At 43.0% G+C, this 16,871-nt stretch overlaps 1 protein-coding gene across 1 annotated transcript in view; it reads right to left on the reverse strand.

Moving 5' to 3' along the window:
• LOC308678418 (sodium channel protein type 5 subunit alpha-like) overlaps window positions 1-16,871 on the reverse strand; it is a gene marked incomplete at its 3' end in the record, with an annotated part of 408,240 nt that overhangs the window by 195,218 nt on the left and 196,151 nt on the right. Inside the window, exons 11-12 of the mRNA XM_081345599.1 lie at window positions 8,279-8,449; window positions 3,082-3,462 (exon numbers count right to left, since the gene is read on the reverse strand). Of these exons, the coding sequence (XP_081201725.1) occupies window positions 3,082-3,462; window positions 8,279-8,449 (552 nt within the window). The remainder of the gene's footprint in view (window positions 1-3,081; window positions 3,463-8,278; window positions 8,450-16,871) is intronic.

Raw genomic sequence — 16,871 nt, forward strand, 5'->3', positions numbered from 1 at the left:
AATAGAAGATTACTCATCAGCTGTACACTCCTTTGTAGGTTGAGTAGAAGACATTGGGCAGTGCTGTAATATCAGCATCTTCTTACCAACTCTGTTTTGATAATGACAATTTATGGTCCACATCTTAGAAGGAAATATTAGCTCAGGTTTTTTCCCTCTGAATTTTTATTTTGGTGTATCCCACTTAGGATTCATGGACTGTGATGGACTACAAAACCTGTAAATTTCACCCATGCATCGCCAATTGCCAAGCATCTGAATTTTGATCATATGACCATGGGGATTCTACAACAGTTGTAAGTATGATAAACAGCCATAAGTTGTGTTTTCGAGTGCTGTTGTAACTTTGTACAGTCATTAAATGAACTGCTGTAACTACCTAAAGCTTGCACAATCCGACATGTTCTGGAGTACATCTGGTCAGTTGGTGATGGCCAACAGATGTCAGAAGTCACTGAGATCACTTCAGGCCTTCAAAAACTTTTTCTTTCAAGTTGGTTCCTTAGTGTATTGGGCGACCTCTTCAAAGACAAAGCTGGATTTTAAGCATCATGAAGATATGATCTGTCGTCTACTCCAGTGATTCTCAACCTCAGCAACTTTAAGCTGTGTGGACCAACTCTCAAAATTCCCCAGCCAGCTGAGTTTGAGAAACATGGCTCCAGTCTGTTCATGTTGCTGCTGGTGGCCTTTCAATTGGCTTAAGACCTATGGTTTCCTTCAAATGAAGTTAAAACTTCCACAAAATCCTAACAGAGAACCAACACTTCACAATTCCAGCAGAACTTCCAAGTAATTACACATCCTCTCCAGGTTATCTCTCTGTAATCATGTACCAGCAATTTCCTCTTTTTGTGAATTATTCCATGATAAAATAATATATAAAATAGGTTTGTGTTGTATTAGAATGCACAGCTGTACATTAACTGAGAGCATTTCCATAGAATTAAACAGAATAGAATCACGAGAACATGAAGATAGTTAGCCAGTTGTAATATTAACAAGTGTCACAATTTTGTATTCTCTTTTTCACTCTACTGTTGTGTCTGTTCATGGGTTCTCCCTTCATAATAATATCGCTATGATTCAACATTTCTGCCTTCATCCCTGAGGAATATTTAATTCTGCTGCACTAGCAAATCCACACTGAATTATAAGCAGGGATAGTTGAAATGTAAACAACATCCACAAATCAAGGCCAGAGAACAATTTAGGCAGCCAAGATCAGTGAAACATGGAATCAAGCCCTGGAGCTCTGAACATATTACTTATGTATTTATATTTAGATTTATATCCCTTTTGTTCAGGAACTCAAGTTTCCTTCCTCCTATTTCCCCCCCCCCCAAAAGAACCCAGAATGAATAGAATAGAGCTGGGAGAGACCTTGGAGGTCTTCTAGTCCAACCTCCCACTTAAGCAGGAGAACCTACACCATCTCAGACAGGTGACTGTTCAGTCTCTTCTTAAAAATCTCCAGTGATGGAGCACCCACGATTTCTGGTGGCAAGCTGTTCCGCTGGTTCATTGTCCTCACTCTCAGGAAGTTTCTCCTTAATTCTCTTCTTGATCAGAAACCCCACTCCCTACTAACACTGATGATGTTACTAGTTTGATGAAACGTCTGCAAGAAAACAAGGAAGCTCAGAGAACACCAAGGACCCTTCATGTCAACCATGAGCTACAGATATTCTCCTTTATTGTTACCCAGAAAGTTATGTTGGGCTGACATACTGTCACGTCACCCTCTGAGGCGCTGTCCTTGAGGGTGGACTAAAACTTGGGTCAATCCAACACTTTCGCCCCTAGGCTATACACTGTCTTTCTTCAGTCTGAAGAAGAGTTAAATCAAAGCAACATTTATTTATTTATTTTATTTTAATTCCATTTATATCCCGTCCTTCTCCGAAGACTCAGGGCGGCTTACAAGCTTAGCAGTAGCCTTCATTCTGTGTATATGCCTGCTTATTAGGGCTTTCACACACACCCCAAGTGGCATTATTACAAAGTCAGCTTAATTGCCCCCAACAATCTGGGTCCTCATTTTACCTACCTCGGAAGGATGGAAGGCTGAGTCAACCTTGAGCCTGGTGGGACTCGAACCTGCACTAATTGCAGGCAGCTGGTGTTACTTAAGGAGGCATTAGCCCACTGCTCCACCAAGGCTCATTTACTAAAGGTGAGACAGCCAACCCAGTGGCAGCAACAACTTAGACCTCTATTTATGAGCACAATCGAGCCCAAAATTTCTACTGCTAAGCAAGACAATTGTTTCACCCCATTTTGTGATCTATTTTGTCACTGTTCTTAAGCCAGTCATTGCAACTGTTAAGTGAATCATGTGATTGTTAAGCAAATCTGGCTTCCCCAATTGACTTTGCGTGGCAGGAGCCAGCTGGAAAGGTTACCAATGGTGATCACATGACCTCACGATAGTGCAAGTTGTCATAAATACATGCCAGTTGCCAAGTGCCTGAATTTTGACCATATAACCATGGAGATGCTTAATTGTCCTAAGTGGGAAAACCAGTCAAAAGTCTTTTTCCCCCTATCCTTTTGTAACTCTGAATCATCACTAAATGAACTGTTGTAATTTGAGGACTACCTTTACTGGAGAACAAATGAATGCAACAACTTTTTATGTTTTGACTGCTGATTCCTAAGGATGACAAGGGGCAAGCACTTTTAGCAGTTTCTGACCTCTGAATCATCATCTTAAGCCAAATCTTAATAATGATTAAGGATCTAGATTGCAACATCAGGACCTGACATCTGCATATAACATCTGGAGAGAAAACGGATAGAATTCTTAATCCCGATCCCCAGTAACTACCAGAAGTATTTCTTCAATAAACTCATAATCTATCAAGCCTAGCTCAGCCCACGAGCCATGGGCTATATATATATAAATATCTTCACCAAGGCTCTGTAAATATTCTATTTTTACCACATGTCTTCTTTTGTTGGTCTGTCTGTCTGTCAAGCTTCTGTAAGTCACAGTCTATGGTTCATTGGCAAGCTACATGAGCTTGGCAGCTGACAAAGGCAATCCAAAGGACAAGGCAACAATAAAGGTAGACCCACCGTGTCAGCTGTTCCATATTTATCTGCAATGACTGGTGGCAACAACACATCAGTTGGAGTGGTTGGATCCAAGCTTTCTCCACCGCCAATCAGCGACACCACTCCGTTGCAGTCCACCGAGCTGTTCCTTTTGCTGTTACATGTGTAGATTGGAGAGCTATAAATCCCTTGACTCTGTGCACTTAGCCGTCTCCCGTTCCTCAGAATTAGCAGTGAGCCATGATGGATTTCACTGTCTCCGACCGTGCTAATATCATCATCAGCAAACTCTGCCTCTGAACCCATTTCCCTGCTGCGTAGACGGAAACTGAAAACGCTTCCATGGCTGGTCTTACGTTTCACTGAATTTTCCAAAGAGCCTGAAGTAAAACCCAGGAGAGTCTTGAAGGATTCAGAGAAAGTGGAAAAGGCCAGTGAGCGGGAAGGAGAAGGGAGGGAGAGGGATAGAAAGGAATCAATTTAATAATGCATTTATTGGATGCTAAGAAGGTGTCAGGTTCCATCAAATAGCAAATCTCTCCATGTACATTTATGAGACATTATTTTGGGAGAATGATCAGAGACAGATGGGGTGAGACTTCCTCTGCTCTGCACAATTTGCCTGTCACTACATTGGCACCTGGAAGACCACCTGCTCATTCTCTTGGGCTAGATTGCACCTACTTGGCTTCCAGCCGCAATCCCTACCTAAGTTCATTTTATTAACACAATTTCCCATTGCTGTACCAAGCCTTTAGAAAATAATTCGAAGCCAAAGCCCAGCCCAATTCTCCTTTAGTAATGCCAATATCAAGATGGATTCCTTAATAAATCACATTCTTCATGAGATGAGATATTGGGAAACTGTCAGCTAGGCTGGAAGGAGGAGTCAAGAGAGGACCTAGTTTGGAATCATTGCGGAGTTGCAAGCGGCCTAAACCTGATCTCCTCCAAGCTCCACGAAGCTTATCTGGTCATTCCTAAGGGAAAGCAAGTGGTTTGGGGAGATTCTTGGAAGAAAATTACTGAGTTAGGCTATTATGCTATTCACAAGCAGCTCTGGTTCTTTGCACAAATGGCTCTGGTTGCTTGTACCTGATACTAGCTCTCTTAGGCCCATGGCATTAGATTATTCCTATTTTTTCCAAATCAAGAAATGTTAACCAATAAACTGTGCATACAAAGCCATGGGATCTCTCAGAATCAGAGTAATATCTGGAACAAATTAACAGCTGATGAATAATAAAAACTTCTGTAACATAGGCATGAAGAAACACAAAGAGAAAGACAATATAAATATAAATAAGTAGATACATAGATCCCACCAGCAGTATATTTTTCCACATTTACAGAAACGTGCTATTTAAAATATTCTCATGGCCATAACAGCAAAGTAAATTTTGCCATGATCTAAAGCAATGATGAGAGTAGAAATAAAAACATAATAGAATAGGGGCACTGAACGAGAAGTTTTCAGTTGCCAATCAGATAAAAGTCATTTCCATAAAACAATAATCAAATTGATTAATCTTCTCCTGACAATTAAACAGATTTTGCTCAGATTTTGGCCCAGCCTTCTCAAAAAAGTTTTAAGTGCTTTGATGCTTGTATGTAAGTGGATGACAAATGCATACACACAAAATGAAAAAAACAACAACTCATCTGCTGAAGTAATACACATCAAGAAAGATGTTGCTTCATTTCACATTTAGCCTGGCATATTTTTTTTTATTTTTATTATTTTCTATGCCAAAATCCATTCAAAACAGACCAACTCATTCAATCATTTCCGCATGAAAAATCTTGCAATTGCTAAGACTGTAAGATTAATTCAATTAAATAACCAGAAAAAATATCTCAACCGCCCCCCCCAAAAGAATAAAAAAAGAAATAAAAATTCATTTGAATGTCACTCAGATTGGTGTAGCTATCTTGAGTCATTTATCATTTCAACATCTACATTTGCACGCAACTTGCCAAACACTGCTAAGATTATTTAATAATTAAGGATCAGGTATTTATTTCATTATGCATTGATTTTCAGAAGTTGTGAGGTTTGCCCTTCTGGGAAGAGAGGAGGTCCCAACGAAAACATTGCAGTGGAAAAGGGGTTAGCTGTGTCTTAATCCAAGAAGGAAGCTGGGACTACTTAAAACAACTATTTACTTTCTCTACCAGTGTTGTTCAAACTCAGAAAATGCACCTACTTTAAGACGTTGCATGAAAGACCTATGTTTTTATTTATTTATTCATTAAATTTATATGCCAGGAGCCCTGGTGGCACAGTGGTTAAAGTGCAGTACTGCAGACAAACTCTGCCCACAGCCTGGAGTTCAATCCTGACAGGGTTCAAGGTTGACTTAACCTTCCATCCTTCTGAGGTCAGTAAAAGGAAGACCCAGATTGTTGGGTGCCATATGCAAATAATGCTTCTACATTGTAAATGCCCAGAGAGTGCTATAAAGCGCAATGGGGTAGTGTATAAGTCTAAATACTATTGCTATTGTTACATGCTGCCCATCTCACCAAAAAGGCAACACTGGGTGGCTTACAATCATGATCAATAAACAAAACAATTACAATTTTAAAAACTATACAAAAAAGAACCAAAAGACAGACAGTACCAGGATAAGATCTTCTTATCTTGCCAATGCTTTGAGGCCCCAAGCCAGCTGGCAAAACCGAACTTTTATACCCTTCCAGAAGGACAAAAGAATAGGACAACCTATCGCTCCTGTGCTGATAGAGTGTTCCAAATGTTGGGGGCCACAGCAAAAAAGTCTCTTCTTGTTGACCCCAGAATTCCTTAACAAATGGGATGCACAGCAGCACCCTTTTGCTGGAGCGATTGGGTCAGGCCAATCCACTATGGTGAGACTACTCCTCAGACACCCTGGACTCATGCCATATAGGGCTTTAAAGTTAATAACCAACAAATTGAAGTGGATCCAGAAACAAACTGGTAACTATGAGGGTTGTACAACAAGAGTGTACAACATTCTAGGGGATGGTACTCATTTCTGTTTCTTAGACAAGGAAGCCAGCATTATTTGAAGATGTTTCTGTGGTCATGTGGTCAGCAGGACTATGCACCAAGATGCATGGAATACCATTACTTTCCCACCAAAGTGGTACCTATTTATCTACTTGCATTTGCATGCTTTTGAACTGCTAGGTTGACAGGAGCTGAGTTAGGAACAAGAGCTTGTCCTGTCATGCAGTACTTGAGTCTCAAACTGCCAAATGTCTGGTCAATAACCCAGTGTCCATCCTCCTGTGTACATTCCAAAACATCCTACAGGTAATCCTCGAGTTACGAGCGTCCCCTTAGCAAACTTTCAAAGTTACATGATAAGTGCCCCCTAGTGTTTACGAAAAAGTACCGAAATTGCGAATGTTGCTGCACCATGGCAGTCGTTCACCCTTACGAACGACCACAGTGGCACAGCAGCATTCACCCTGGCTATTCTCTCCTTCCCCACTCCCCATCAGGTCTCCCTAGGCACTAGGCCTACGGATATTCGCCTTGCGAAGATCGAGAGATCCTTCGCATTCTTGGCTAATCCAGGCCTTCAGTGCTTTTGCAGAGAATGGAGGCCTAAAGTAATGCAAGATCATGCGAGATCAATGGCATGAGATCTCACGCTACTGATCTCATATGATCTAATGGTAGTTTAGGCCTCTGTTCTCTTCAACAGAGGACAGAATGGAAGCCATGGAAGACTTCCACGAACCTCCGGAGTCCCAATACGGGCATCAGAGGCCTTTTCTGGGCCACTGCCACCCAGAAAGGAGGCCCGGGGATGCTTCTGCAGGCCTCCGGAGGTCCATTCTCAGCCTCGGAGGCCTCCCTCTGTGTCACTGACATTCTGCTCTTGCCGGGAATAGAAAGAGAAACAGAGAGGCTGGAGTGGAGACAGATCTTCACAAGATAAGTGACCTGGTATGGCAGGATTATAAGGGACGTGGTGGCTCAGTGGGTTAGGATGCTGAGCTTGTCGATCAGAAGGTCGGCAGTTTTGCGGGTCAAATCCCGAGTGCCGTGTAACAGAGTGAGCGCCTGTTACTCGTCCCAGCTTCTGCCAACCTAGCAGTTCGAAAGCATGTAAAAATGCAAGTAGAAAAATAGGGACCACTACGGTGGGAAGGTAACAGCGTTCCGTGCGCCTTTGGCGTCTAGTCATGCCGGCCACATGACCACGGAGACGTCCATGGACAAGCGCTGGCTCTTCGGCTTTGAAACGGAGATGAGCACCGGCCCCTAGATTCGGAAACAACTAGCACGCGTGTGCGGGGGAACCTTTACCTTTACCTATGGCAGGATTTGATGGGGGGGAAAACAATTCTGGGGACCCCAGGGGAGGGAGCATGAGGTATCTCAGTGGGGGGGGGCTTGGGTGCTCTGAAGCAGGTGGCCTGTTTCATCACTAGACGCCCCCCCCAATGGCCTTCCCCACCCTAAGATATCTCATGTCCACTTAACAAGCTGCACATTCGCCCACGTATTAAATTAGCAAATGTGTGGGTGAAAGCTGGGAGTGAATTGCATTCAAGGTACGAGATTCACTCCTACAAATCCTCAGGTCACCAATGGAACGGGCAGGCTCCGTTACATTTGTAACTCAAGGACTACCTGTACAAGTAAACAAATAAAACAGTTGTAGTAGTTAAATTAAGAAATAACTTAAAATAATCCCAGGTCAGGCCTAGAATATCTAAGCACAGGTGGTCCTCCGCTTACAACCCCTTGTTTAGGGATCGAACTTACGACAGCAGTGAAAAGAGTGACATTTTTCACATTATGACCATTGCATCATCCTCATGGCCATTTGGTAAAAAAAAATTGGGTGCTTGGCAAATGTCATGTACTTATGACTGTTGCAGTGTCCCGGGATCATGCAATCATAGTTTCTAATCTTCCCAGTTGGTTTCCAACAAGCAAAGTCAATGTGGGAAGCCAGTTTCACTTAACAGCCGCATGATTCACTTAGCAACTGCAGTGATTCACTTAACAATAGTGGCAAGAAAGGTCATAAGACAGGGTGCAACTCACTTAATAAACGTCTTGCTTAGCAATGGAAATTTTGGGCTCAATTCTGGTCGTAAGTTGAGGACTACCTGGGTATTAATCTAGATAATGCCTGCAAAGAAATATGCTAAGTTCTTCACAAAACAGTTACAACATTCCTTTGATTAACATTTTAGTACAAACACTAACCGCCCTTCGTTGGCCCTCATCTGAATCAGGCTCTTGCTCTTCTGCCTCATCATCTGCCCCTGAAGACTTCTTTTTTCTTCTTTGATTCCTTTGTTCTTTGAAGTTCTTCATGGCCACAGGTGACATTTCAAACGAACTAAGTGACAGTGAATCAATGCCTCGAGCTAACGCCTGGAAGAAAACAGAACAGTGGAAATATATAACCTCGAAGTCTCTATTTGAATACCAGCTTTAATGCATGCTAGCTACTTGCATCAGTGGCAGCCAGGACCATGTTGTACCTCTTCAAACAAAACATTCAGGCATCTCTACTCAAAGCAGTTCTTGGAAGTGAGATTCTTACTCCATGAAAAAGGAAAATTGTGTAACTTGGAGGTGAAAATTGTCCTAAGAAAAATATGCTATCAGAGGAAGGGAAGGCCCTAGATCAAGCCAATTCCCCTCCTCCCCTGTAAATAGAAATCTTGCAGTGGCATTTCTCTCATCTCCAGCAGGAATAGTAAAGGTAAACGTTCCCCCGCACGTGCGTGCTAGTCGTTTCCCACTCTAGGGGCCGGTGCTCATCTCCATTTCAAAGCCGAAGAGCCAGCGTTTGTCCGAGGACGTCTCCGTGGTCATGTGGCCGGCATGACTAGACGCCAAAGGCGCACGGAACGCTGTTACCTTCCCACCGTAGTGGTCCCTATTTTTCTACTTGCATTTTTACGTGCTTTTGAACTGCTAGGTTGGCAGAAGCTGGGACAAGTAATAGGCACTCACTCTGTTACGTGCATTCGGGATTCGACCTGCCAAACTGCCGACCTTCTGATCGACAAGCTCAGTGTCCTAACCCACTGACCCACCACGTCCCTTCTCCAGCAGGAATATATTGAGGCTAAAAGCCCTTCCCTCCAGCCCAGAGGTGGGGAACAATGGCCCTTTTTAAGACTTGTGGACTTGCTGCCTCAGGAGTTCTGGGAATTTGAGTCCACAAGTCATAAAGGGGCCATAGTTCCCACCTCTGCTCTAACCCCAAGAGAATCACACCCAGTCGTAAAACGATCCTTCCCAATTGCCTCACTTTCAACCTTGAACCCTTCTTTGAAGGAAGGGCTGCGGAGAAGCTGGGGAAGAGGACCTTTTGTTTCCTGCTTCATGCCTTCACTGACTGATATCCAACAGATCAAGGTTCCCGAACCTTTGGGAACCTTGTTAGAGACATTTGAAATTAGGAATGGAACACGCTGAAGTCTCCGTCACAAAATGGCTACCAGATGGAGTCCAGCACTGAGTGGGGACTGAACTGGATGACTGGACTGGACCACTTCTTGTGGTCCCTTCTAACCCTAGGATACTATTTTATTTCTTTGTGTGCTTGTTTGTATCCTGCCTTTATTATTTTTACAAATAACTCAAGGTGGTGAACCAACACATCTTCCTCCTCCTACACAGTAGTCCCCACAACAACCTTATGAGATGGGTTGGGCTGACAGAGGGACTGGCCCAGTGTCAGCCAGCTGGCTTTCTTGCCTAAAGTGGGACTAGAACAGACATGTCAAACACAAGCCCGGGGGCCAGATCCGGCCCGTGAAGTGATTTCATGCAGCCCGTGAAGCCATCCTGGAAACAGTGAGGGAACGGTCCCCGCTGCCCTGGCCCTGGCCCAGAGACCCTCCTTCTGCCAGAGACCCTCAGATCTGTCCCACTCCTGCCCAGGCCCCCACAGGCACCCTTGATGCCAACCATGTAGAGCTGGCCATGCCCACCCAGTAGGCCATATGCACTCTAGCCACGCCCACCCAGTAGGCCACGCCCACCCTGGCCACACCCACCCGGCCCCTTGAGGGCAACCGCAATGCTGATGTGGCCCTCAATGAAATTGAGTTTGACACCCCTGGACTAGAGCTTAAGGATTCCTAGTGATTGGCCCCAAGTCATCCAGCCAGCTGTTGTGCCTTAGGCAAAGGAAGCATTGAAAGTCATAATGTCAATAGCACAATGCTGGACATTTCAGCATACAGTAGCCTTTTGCTAATTGAAGCTTTCCAACTTTCCACAAAAAAGTCTGCATGAGGCTTCAAGCTGCAGGATTACAAGTAGTCCTCAACTTATGATCACAGCTGACCCCGAAAAGTTCTGCAACTGAACAGGACAGTTATTAAGTGAATTTTGCCCCATTTTATGGCCTTTCCTATCAAAGTTGTTAAATGAATCACTGCATGGTGAAGTTAGTAGCACAACTGTTAAGTGAATCTGGGCTTCCCCCTTGACTTTGCTCGTCAGAAGTTTGCAAAAGGAGATCACCTGACCCCAGGACACTGCAACCGTCATAAATATGAGTCAGTTGCCAGGCGTCTGAATCCTGAACATGTGACTGTAGGGATACTGCAATGGTTGTAAGTATGAAAAATGGTCATAAGTCATTTTTTTCCTGTGCTGTTGTAAGTCAATAACTACTTGTATTTCCCTACTCCTTCCCATCCCCACCCGTCATCCCAAAGAGAGGGAAAGAGCAAGACTCACACAAAATTAAACCTCAGGCAGAAGAGATTTTAAATTGTGTATCTGCTGCACGCCCTTCTTCCCTCGATGCATAGCAAAAGAAGCCGGCTCCTCTTCTAACTGGATCATCAGCCTCTAACGTCACAGCTTGCAATAAATTTCCATCCTTCCTCTCACCCTCCTGTTTTCAAATCCAAGATAACTATCCATCATCCCCATGTTCAGCAGTCATGCACCAGCTCTCCCCAGCATCTGAACATTTGGGCAGTGGCATTTACTGCTGTGAATATACTACAGTATTTTCCTGTTGCTGGTTCGGAATGCATTTTTTTTTTATTATTATCATTGCAAGCAGAATCTTATCCTACTGAATGACGGAACAAGCTGTGACCAAGGATCCAGTATAATAAACCCAAACTGTTAAAAAAAACAACTACCCAAATAAATAATACACAGATAAGAGGGCCTGCTCTGTCACATCTCCCTCAGTCTCTGCAAGAATGTCTGCTTAAAACCAAGGGGTGTCAAAAAGAGATCTAAAGCCAAATTTATCACTTGGGATGGGAAAATTATAATGAGGGTGATGGTGATAATAGCCTGGAAATAGCAATAAGAAACTCACTAATATTTATGAAAATAAGAAGACAGCTAGAGAAAATGAACATCAGCTAGAAAATAGCACATCATCATAAGAGCCAGAACCTTTCCCTTTAATCTAATTATTTTTCTATCTTCCCATTGTTAAAACAATAAGGGAATAATAACAATAACGACGATGATGATGATGTTGGAAGATACCTTGGAGATCATCTAGTCCAACCCCCTGCTCAGGCAGGAAACGCTATACTATTTCAGATAAATAGCTGTCCAGTCTCTTCTTAAAAATTTCCAGTGTTGGAGCATTCACAATTTCTAGAGGCAGGTTGTTCCACTGGTTAATTGTTTTAACTATCAGGAAATTTTTCCTTAATTCTAGGTTGCTTCTCTCCTTGACAAGTTTCCATCCGTTGCTTCTTGTCCTGCCTTCAGATTCTTTGGGGAATAGCTTGACTCCCTCTTCTTTGTGGCAGCTCCTGAGATACTAGAACACCGCTATCATGTTACCCCTCATCCTTCTCTTCATTAACAGAGTCTATCCCTCTGTCAATGCAGCCCAGCACTGTGTTGACTTTTTTGGCAGCTGCAGCACACAGCTGGCTCATATTGAAGTGATTGTCCACTAGGACTCCGAGATCCCTCTCACAGTCGCTACTATTGAGCAAGGTACCACCTTGGATTTGGTTTTTCTTGCCTAAATGTAGAACCTTACTTCTTTCACCATTGAATTTCATTTGGTTATATAGCGCCCAATATTCAAGTCTGTCAAGATCCTTCAGTATCTTAAGCCTATCTTCTGGAGTGCTGGCTATTCCTGCCATCTTGGTTTCATCTGCAAATTTGATGATTCCCCATCTATCCCCTCATCCAAATCATGGATTAAGATGTTGAAGAGCACTGGGCCCAGAACAGAGCCCTGGGGCACCCCACTACACACTTCCTTCCATGTAGATGCGGTTCCATTGAGGACCACACGCTGAGTACGGCCTGTCAGCCAGCTACGAATCCATCTGGTGGTGATGCTGTGTAACCCACATTTTTCTATCTTATCAAGTAGTAGGTTGAGGTCTATTTTATCAAATGTCTTACTGGAGTCCAAGTAAATTATATGCACATCATTCCTCTGGTCCACTAGTTTTGTCACTTGGTCAAAGAATGCAATAAGGTTTGTCTGCCATGATCTGTTTTTGACAAACCCATGTTGGCTTTTGGTAATGACTTTGTTTGCCTCTAGGTATTTGCTGATTGAGATTATCTTTTCCAGAATCTTCCCAGGTATTGAGGTCAGGCTGATAGGTTTGTAGTTTCCTGGATCCATTCTTTTTCCTTTTTTGAAGATGGGAACTACATCAGCTCTCTTCCAGTCCTCTGGTAGTTCCCCAGTGCTCCAGGATCTTTGAAAAATATAGTTCAGTGGTTCTGAGATCACGTCTGCCAGTTCCTTCAGAACTTTGGGGTGTAATCCATCTGGTCCTGGTGATTTGAACTCATCTAGAGTGGACAGGTGCTCATTTACCATTTTCTTGCCTATCTTAACGTGTTTTTAATCTGTTTTTTATGGTACTGTTTTTGATGGGTTGGACTGTTTTTTCCCCTTTGTGTAAAGATGGATGCAAAAAACAAGTTAAATAGTTCTGCTTTCTCCCTGTTGCTTGTCACCTTCTTGTCACTTTCCCCCACTAATGGACCAATCATTTCCTTAACTATTTTCTTGTTTTTTTTATGTTGAAAGAAGCGCTTTTTTGGGGTTATTTTTTACTTTTGTCCCAAGCCTTAGTTCATTTTGAGCTGTAGCTTTCCTCACTTCATCTTTGCAGGCTCAGGCTATTTGCTGATATTCTGCCTTAGTTATGCGCCTCTTTTTCTACTTTTTCTATTTGTCCTTTTTGTCCTTCAATTTATCAGACAGTTCTTTATGCAGCCATGCTGGTTTCTTTTGAGAGCTACTATTTTTCTTCTTTGTTGGTATTGTGCTAGTCTGGGCTTTTATTATCTCACTTTTCAAAATTGCCCAAGCTTTTTGAGTTGTTTTCTCCTTGAGGATTGTCATCCATGGAATCCTTCCCAAGGTCTCTCTAAGTTTATTGAAATTAGCTCTCTTAAAGTCCAAGACTCTCGTTTGGCTGTGTTCTATTGCTTGTGCTTCCAGAATGTTGAATTCCAATATTGCATGATCACTTCCCCTCAAGGTTCCTGTGGCTTCAACACCTTCTATCATTTCATATCTGTTAGTGAGAATTAAGTCCAGTATGGCTGATCCCCTAGTTCCCTTCTCTACTTTTTGGGAAACAAAGTTGTCTGCTAGGTTTGTCAGGAATCTGTTTGATCTTCCACTTGGTGCAGAGTTTGTCTCCCAGTTGATGTCAGGGTAATTAAAATCCCCCATTACTATTGTGATGTGCTTCCTACATATCTTAGTTAGCTGGCTAGCAAAAAGTCCATCTATTTCCTCTGTTTGGTTGGGTGGCCTATAGTATACACCTATGGCAATGTCATTTTTCCCCCTTTTATATTGACCCAAATACGCTTTTATCTCCTGAGTGCCATATTTTCAAGGGATCCAAAGTGACATACAAAATGCATCTTTCTTTCTCCCTCCAATCTGTGCATCACTCCTGTAGGGTAGACCAGACATTATGATTTGATTATGGGTAGCCTTTGATTTATATAACAGTTCATTTAGTGACCATTCAAAGTTATAATGGCGGTGAAAAAAGTGACTTATAGAGTTTTTGGCACTTATGAGCATTGAGCATCCCTGTGGTCATGTGATCAAAATCCGGACATTTGACAACTGACTCATATTTATGATGGTTACAGTGTCCCAGGGATCATGGGATTGCCTTTTGCGACCTTCTGACTAGCAAATTCAATGGGGAAGCCAGATTCATTTTAACTGTTTTACTAACTTAACTCTAGTGATTCATTTAACAACTGTGGCAAGAAAGGTCATAAAATAGAGCAAAACTCACTTAACAAATGTTTCAGAACATTTCTCTTGCAATAGAAATTTTGGGCTCAGCTGTGGTCATACCTTGAGGACTATCTATACTCAGTGATCTATACTGTGTAAGGCTAAAGGTAAAGGTAAAGGTTCCCCCGCACATGGATGCTGCCTCAAGAGCCATGGCAGGCGCCTCACGCTCTTCCCTCTTATTTTATTTTATTTATTTATTTTTATTTATATATATATTTTTATTTAGTTATAGCATCGGCAGAGCCGTCCGGCGTCGGGCGGGAGCCATCCGGCGTCAGGCGGGAGCCGGCCCGACGCTCTTCCCTCTTGAGGCAGCATCGCTCCCCGGCTCCTAAGTCCTTGGGGATGCTGCCTCAAGAGGGAAGGACTGCCCTGCTGGCTCCCGCCCGACGCCGGACGGCTCCACCGATGCTGCTTCAAGAGGGAAGAGCGTGATGCGCCTGCCATGGCTCTTGAGGCAGCATCCCCGAGGACTCCTTAGGAGCCGGGGAGCGATGCTGCCTCAAGAGGGATGAGCGTCGGGCGGGAGCCGGCAGGGCAGTCCTGCGCACGCGCGTGTGTGCAGGACTGCCCTGCCGGCTCCTGCCAGACGCCAGCCTGCCCTGCTTCCTCCACAGTGAGAGGGGAGGGCGTGCCTTCCCGGGCTCGCTGATTTTCCGGCGTATAAGACGACTGGGCGTATAAGACGACTCCCCAACTTTTGAGGTGATTTTCATGGGTTAAAAAGTCGTCTTATACGCCGGAAAATACGGTATTGTGGAATGGAAAAGATGGATCGAATATATTCAGAATAAATATGGGACTAAAAAGTTTCATTTAGCATTTGAATAAGTAGTGGTTCTATATGATGTATTATTAGTTATTTGTTATTTGTGAGTAATATAGTTATGTTTAAGGGGAGTTAAAGTGAAATAGAATTTATTGTTTCATTTTAGTTTGTTAGCATATTTTAGCGTAAGTTTGTAAAGTTTATACCCTGTATTCAGCTCTGGGAAGTCGGGGGGGGGGGAGGGGAGGGTAAGGGAGGGTAAGGGGGAGGGGAGAGGGAGGGAGGGAGTTTTTCTTTTTAAAAAAATGTACTGTAAAACTTTTCAATAAAAAAAAAGAACTAGAACTCACTTTCTAGCACATTCTCTTCAGCCACTACATCAGACTGTCTCTTAAATACAGTTTGGCTCACACTAGTCAGCATTATGTATTCCCTCTCATCAAGCATATCCTTGGCTTTTGTTCTACGAATAGTTTTATTTTCACAAGGGCAAGCTTGGTACTGTTTAAACAACTGGCCCTTTCTATTAATTCACTTGTTGACTAATGAGGTCCTAATGGCTGTTTGAAGTTGGGAGATCAATACAGTAAATCTGGGCGGGGGAGGGGGGAGAAACCAGTTAATTAACTGGAACGGATGGCAAGGACTGCCAGTGTTGAACGTAAAGCGATTAATTTCCCTCTGGTGCTAATATGCAACCGAATAATATCAAAGATAATAAGGAGAAGAATACCAACAGGCTGTGTCTAACAAGTGCTTTGTAAAGGGTGTTACAAGGGGAATCTTGAGAGCAACAGAAAACTTGTGACTTTGGGTCTCAGCTGGGATGGAAGAAGGACAGAGAATGGACGTTCCTTGCTGTCGTGGGACGAAATGCATAATTTGGAGTATCTTGATTGACACAGCAACCCTTCCTCTGGCAAAAAAATCAGCAGGGACAGTGAACTGAGAACCATGAATGCAACATGCCTAATTTTTCTATGTACAACCAGACCAGGTAGCTTTATTGATGGGGGGAAAAGATGTTTCAAAGAAGGACAAAAGAGAAAACCTCCTTGACAAGACTTGCCCTAATACAATCAAGCTGGAGAGGGACAAAGTTGTTGTCCTTCCTTTTATTCCCCTCCCATTAGGAGTAGCTATCTTGCCAAATGTAGACCTAGATTACCTTTCCCATGTGGGGAACCTATTTGAGAAGACAGGAAGATGTTGGGACCTACACATAAAAGATGACTTTTTGGCATCTGTTGGCACTGAACTCTGTGGTTGGAAAAGCAAAATGTGCAGAGTTTTCTGTGTGGTTTGGGGGTATCTCTGGGCATGCATGTGCGAGAGAATGAAAGAATGAGAGAGAGAATGAGAGAGGATAAGAGAAAGAGGTTCATATTTGAATGTTCCCCATCAATGCCTTTGTCAGCCAGGAAAACACAGCAGTTTACATGTTTCACCCTGACAAACTGGTAAAGCACAGGGCTGCAAAGTACATAATCTTCCAATAAATGAATGCTCAAAATGCCATTATTGTATATTTAAAAATGATAACATCAAGAGCAAAATTAGATCTTAGATCTTTTTTTTTTTGATTTGGAGGCCCTTCTTTCTTTCTTTCTTTCTTTCTTTCTTTCTTTCTTTCTTTCTTTCTTTCTTTCTTTTTTTCTTTCTTTCTTTCTTTCTCTCTCTCTCTCTCTCTCTTTCTTTCTTTCTTTCTTTCAAAGATTCAGATCTTTGAACTCTTTTATGGAGTGAAGGAGACAAGTTTCAGAAATCAG

This window comes from Vipera berus (genome assembly GCF_964194415.1).
Source record: "Vipera berus genome assembly, chromosome: Z".
In the NCBI taxonomy this organism is placed as follows: Eukaryota; Metazoa; Chordata; class Lepidosauria; order Squamata; family Viperidae; genus Vipera; species Vipera berus.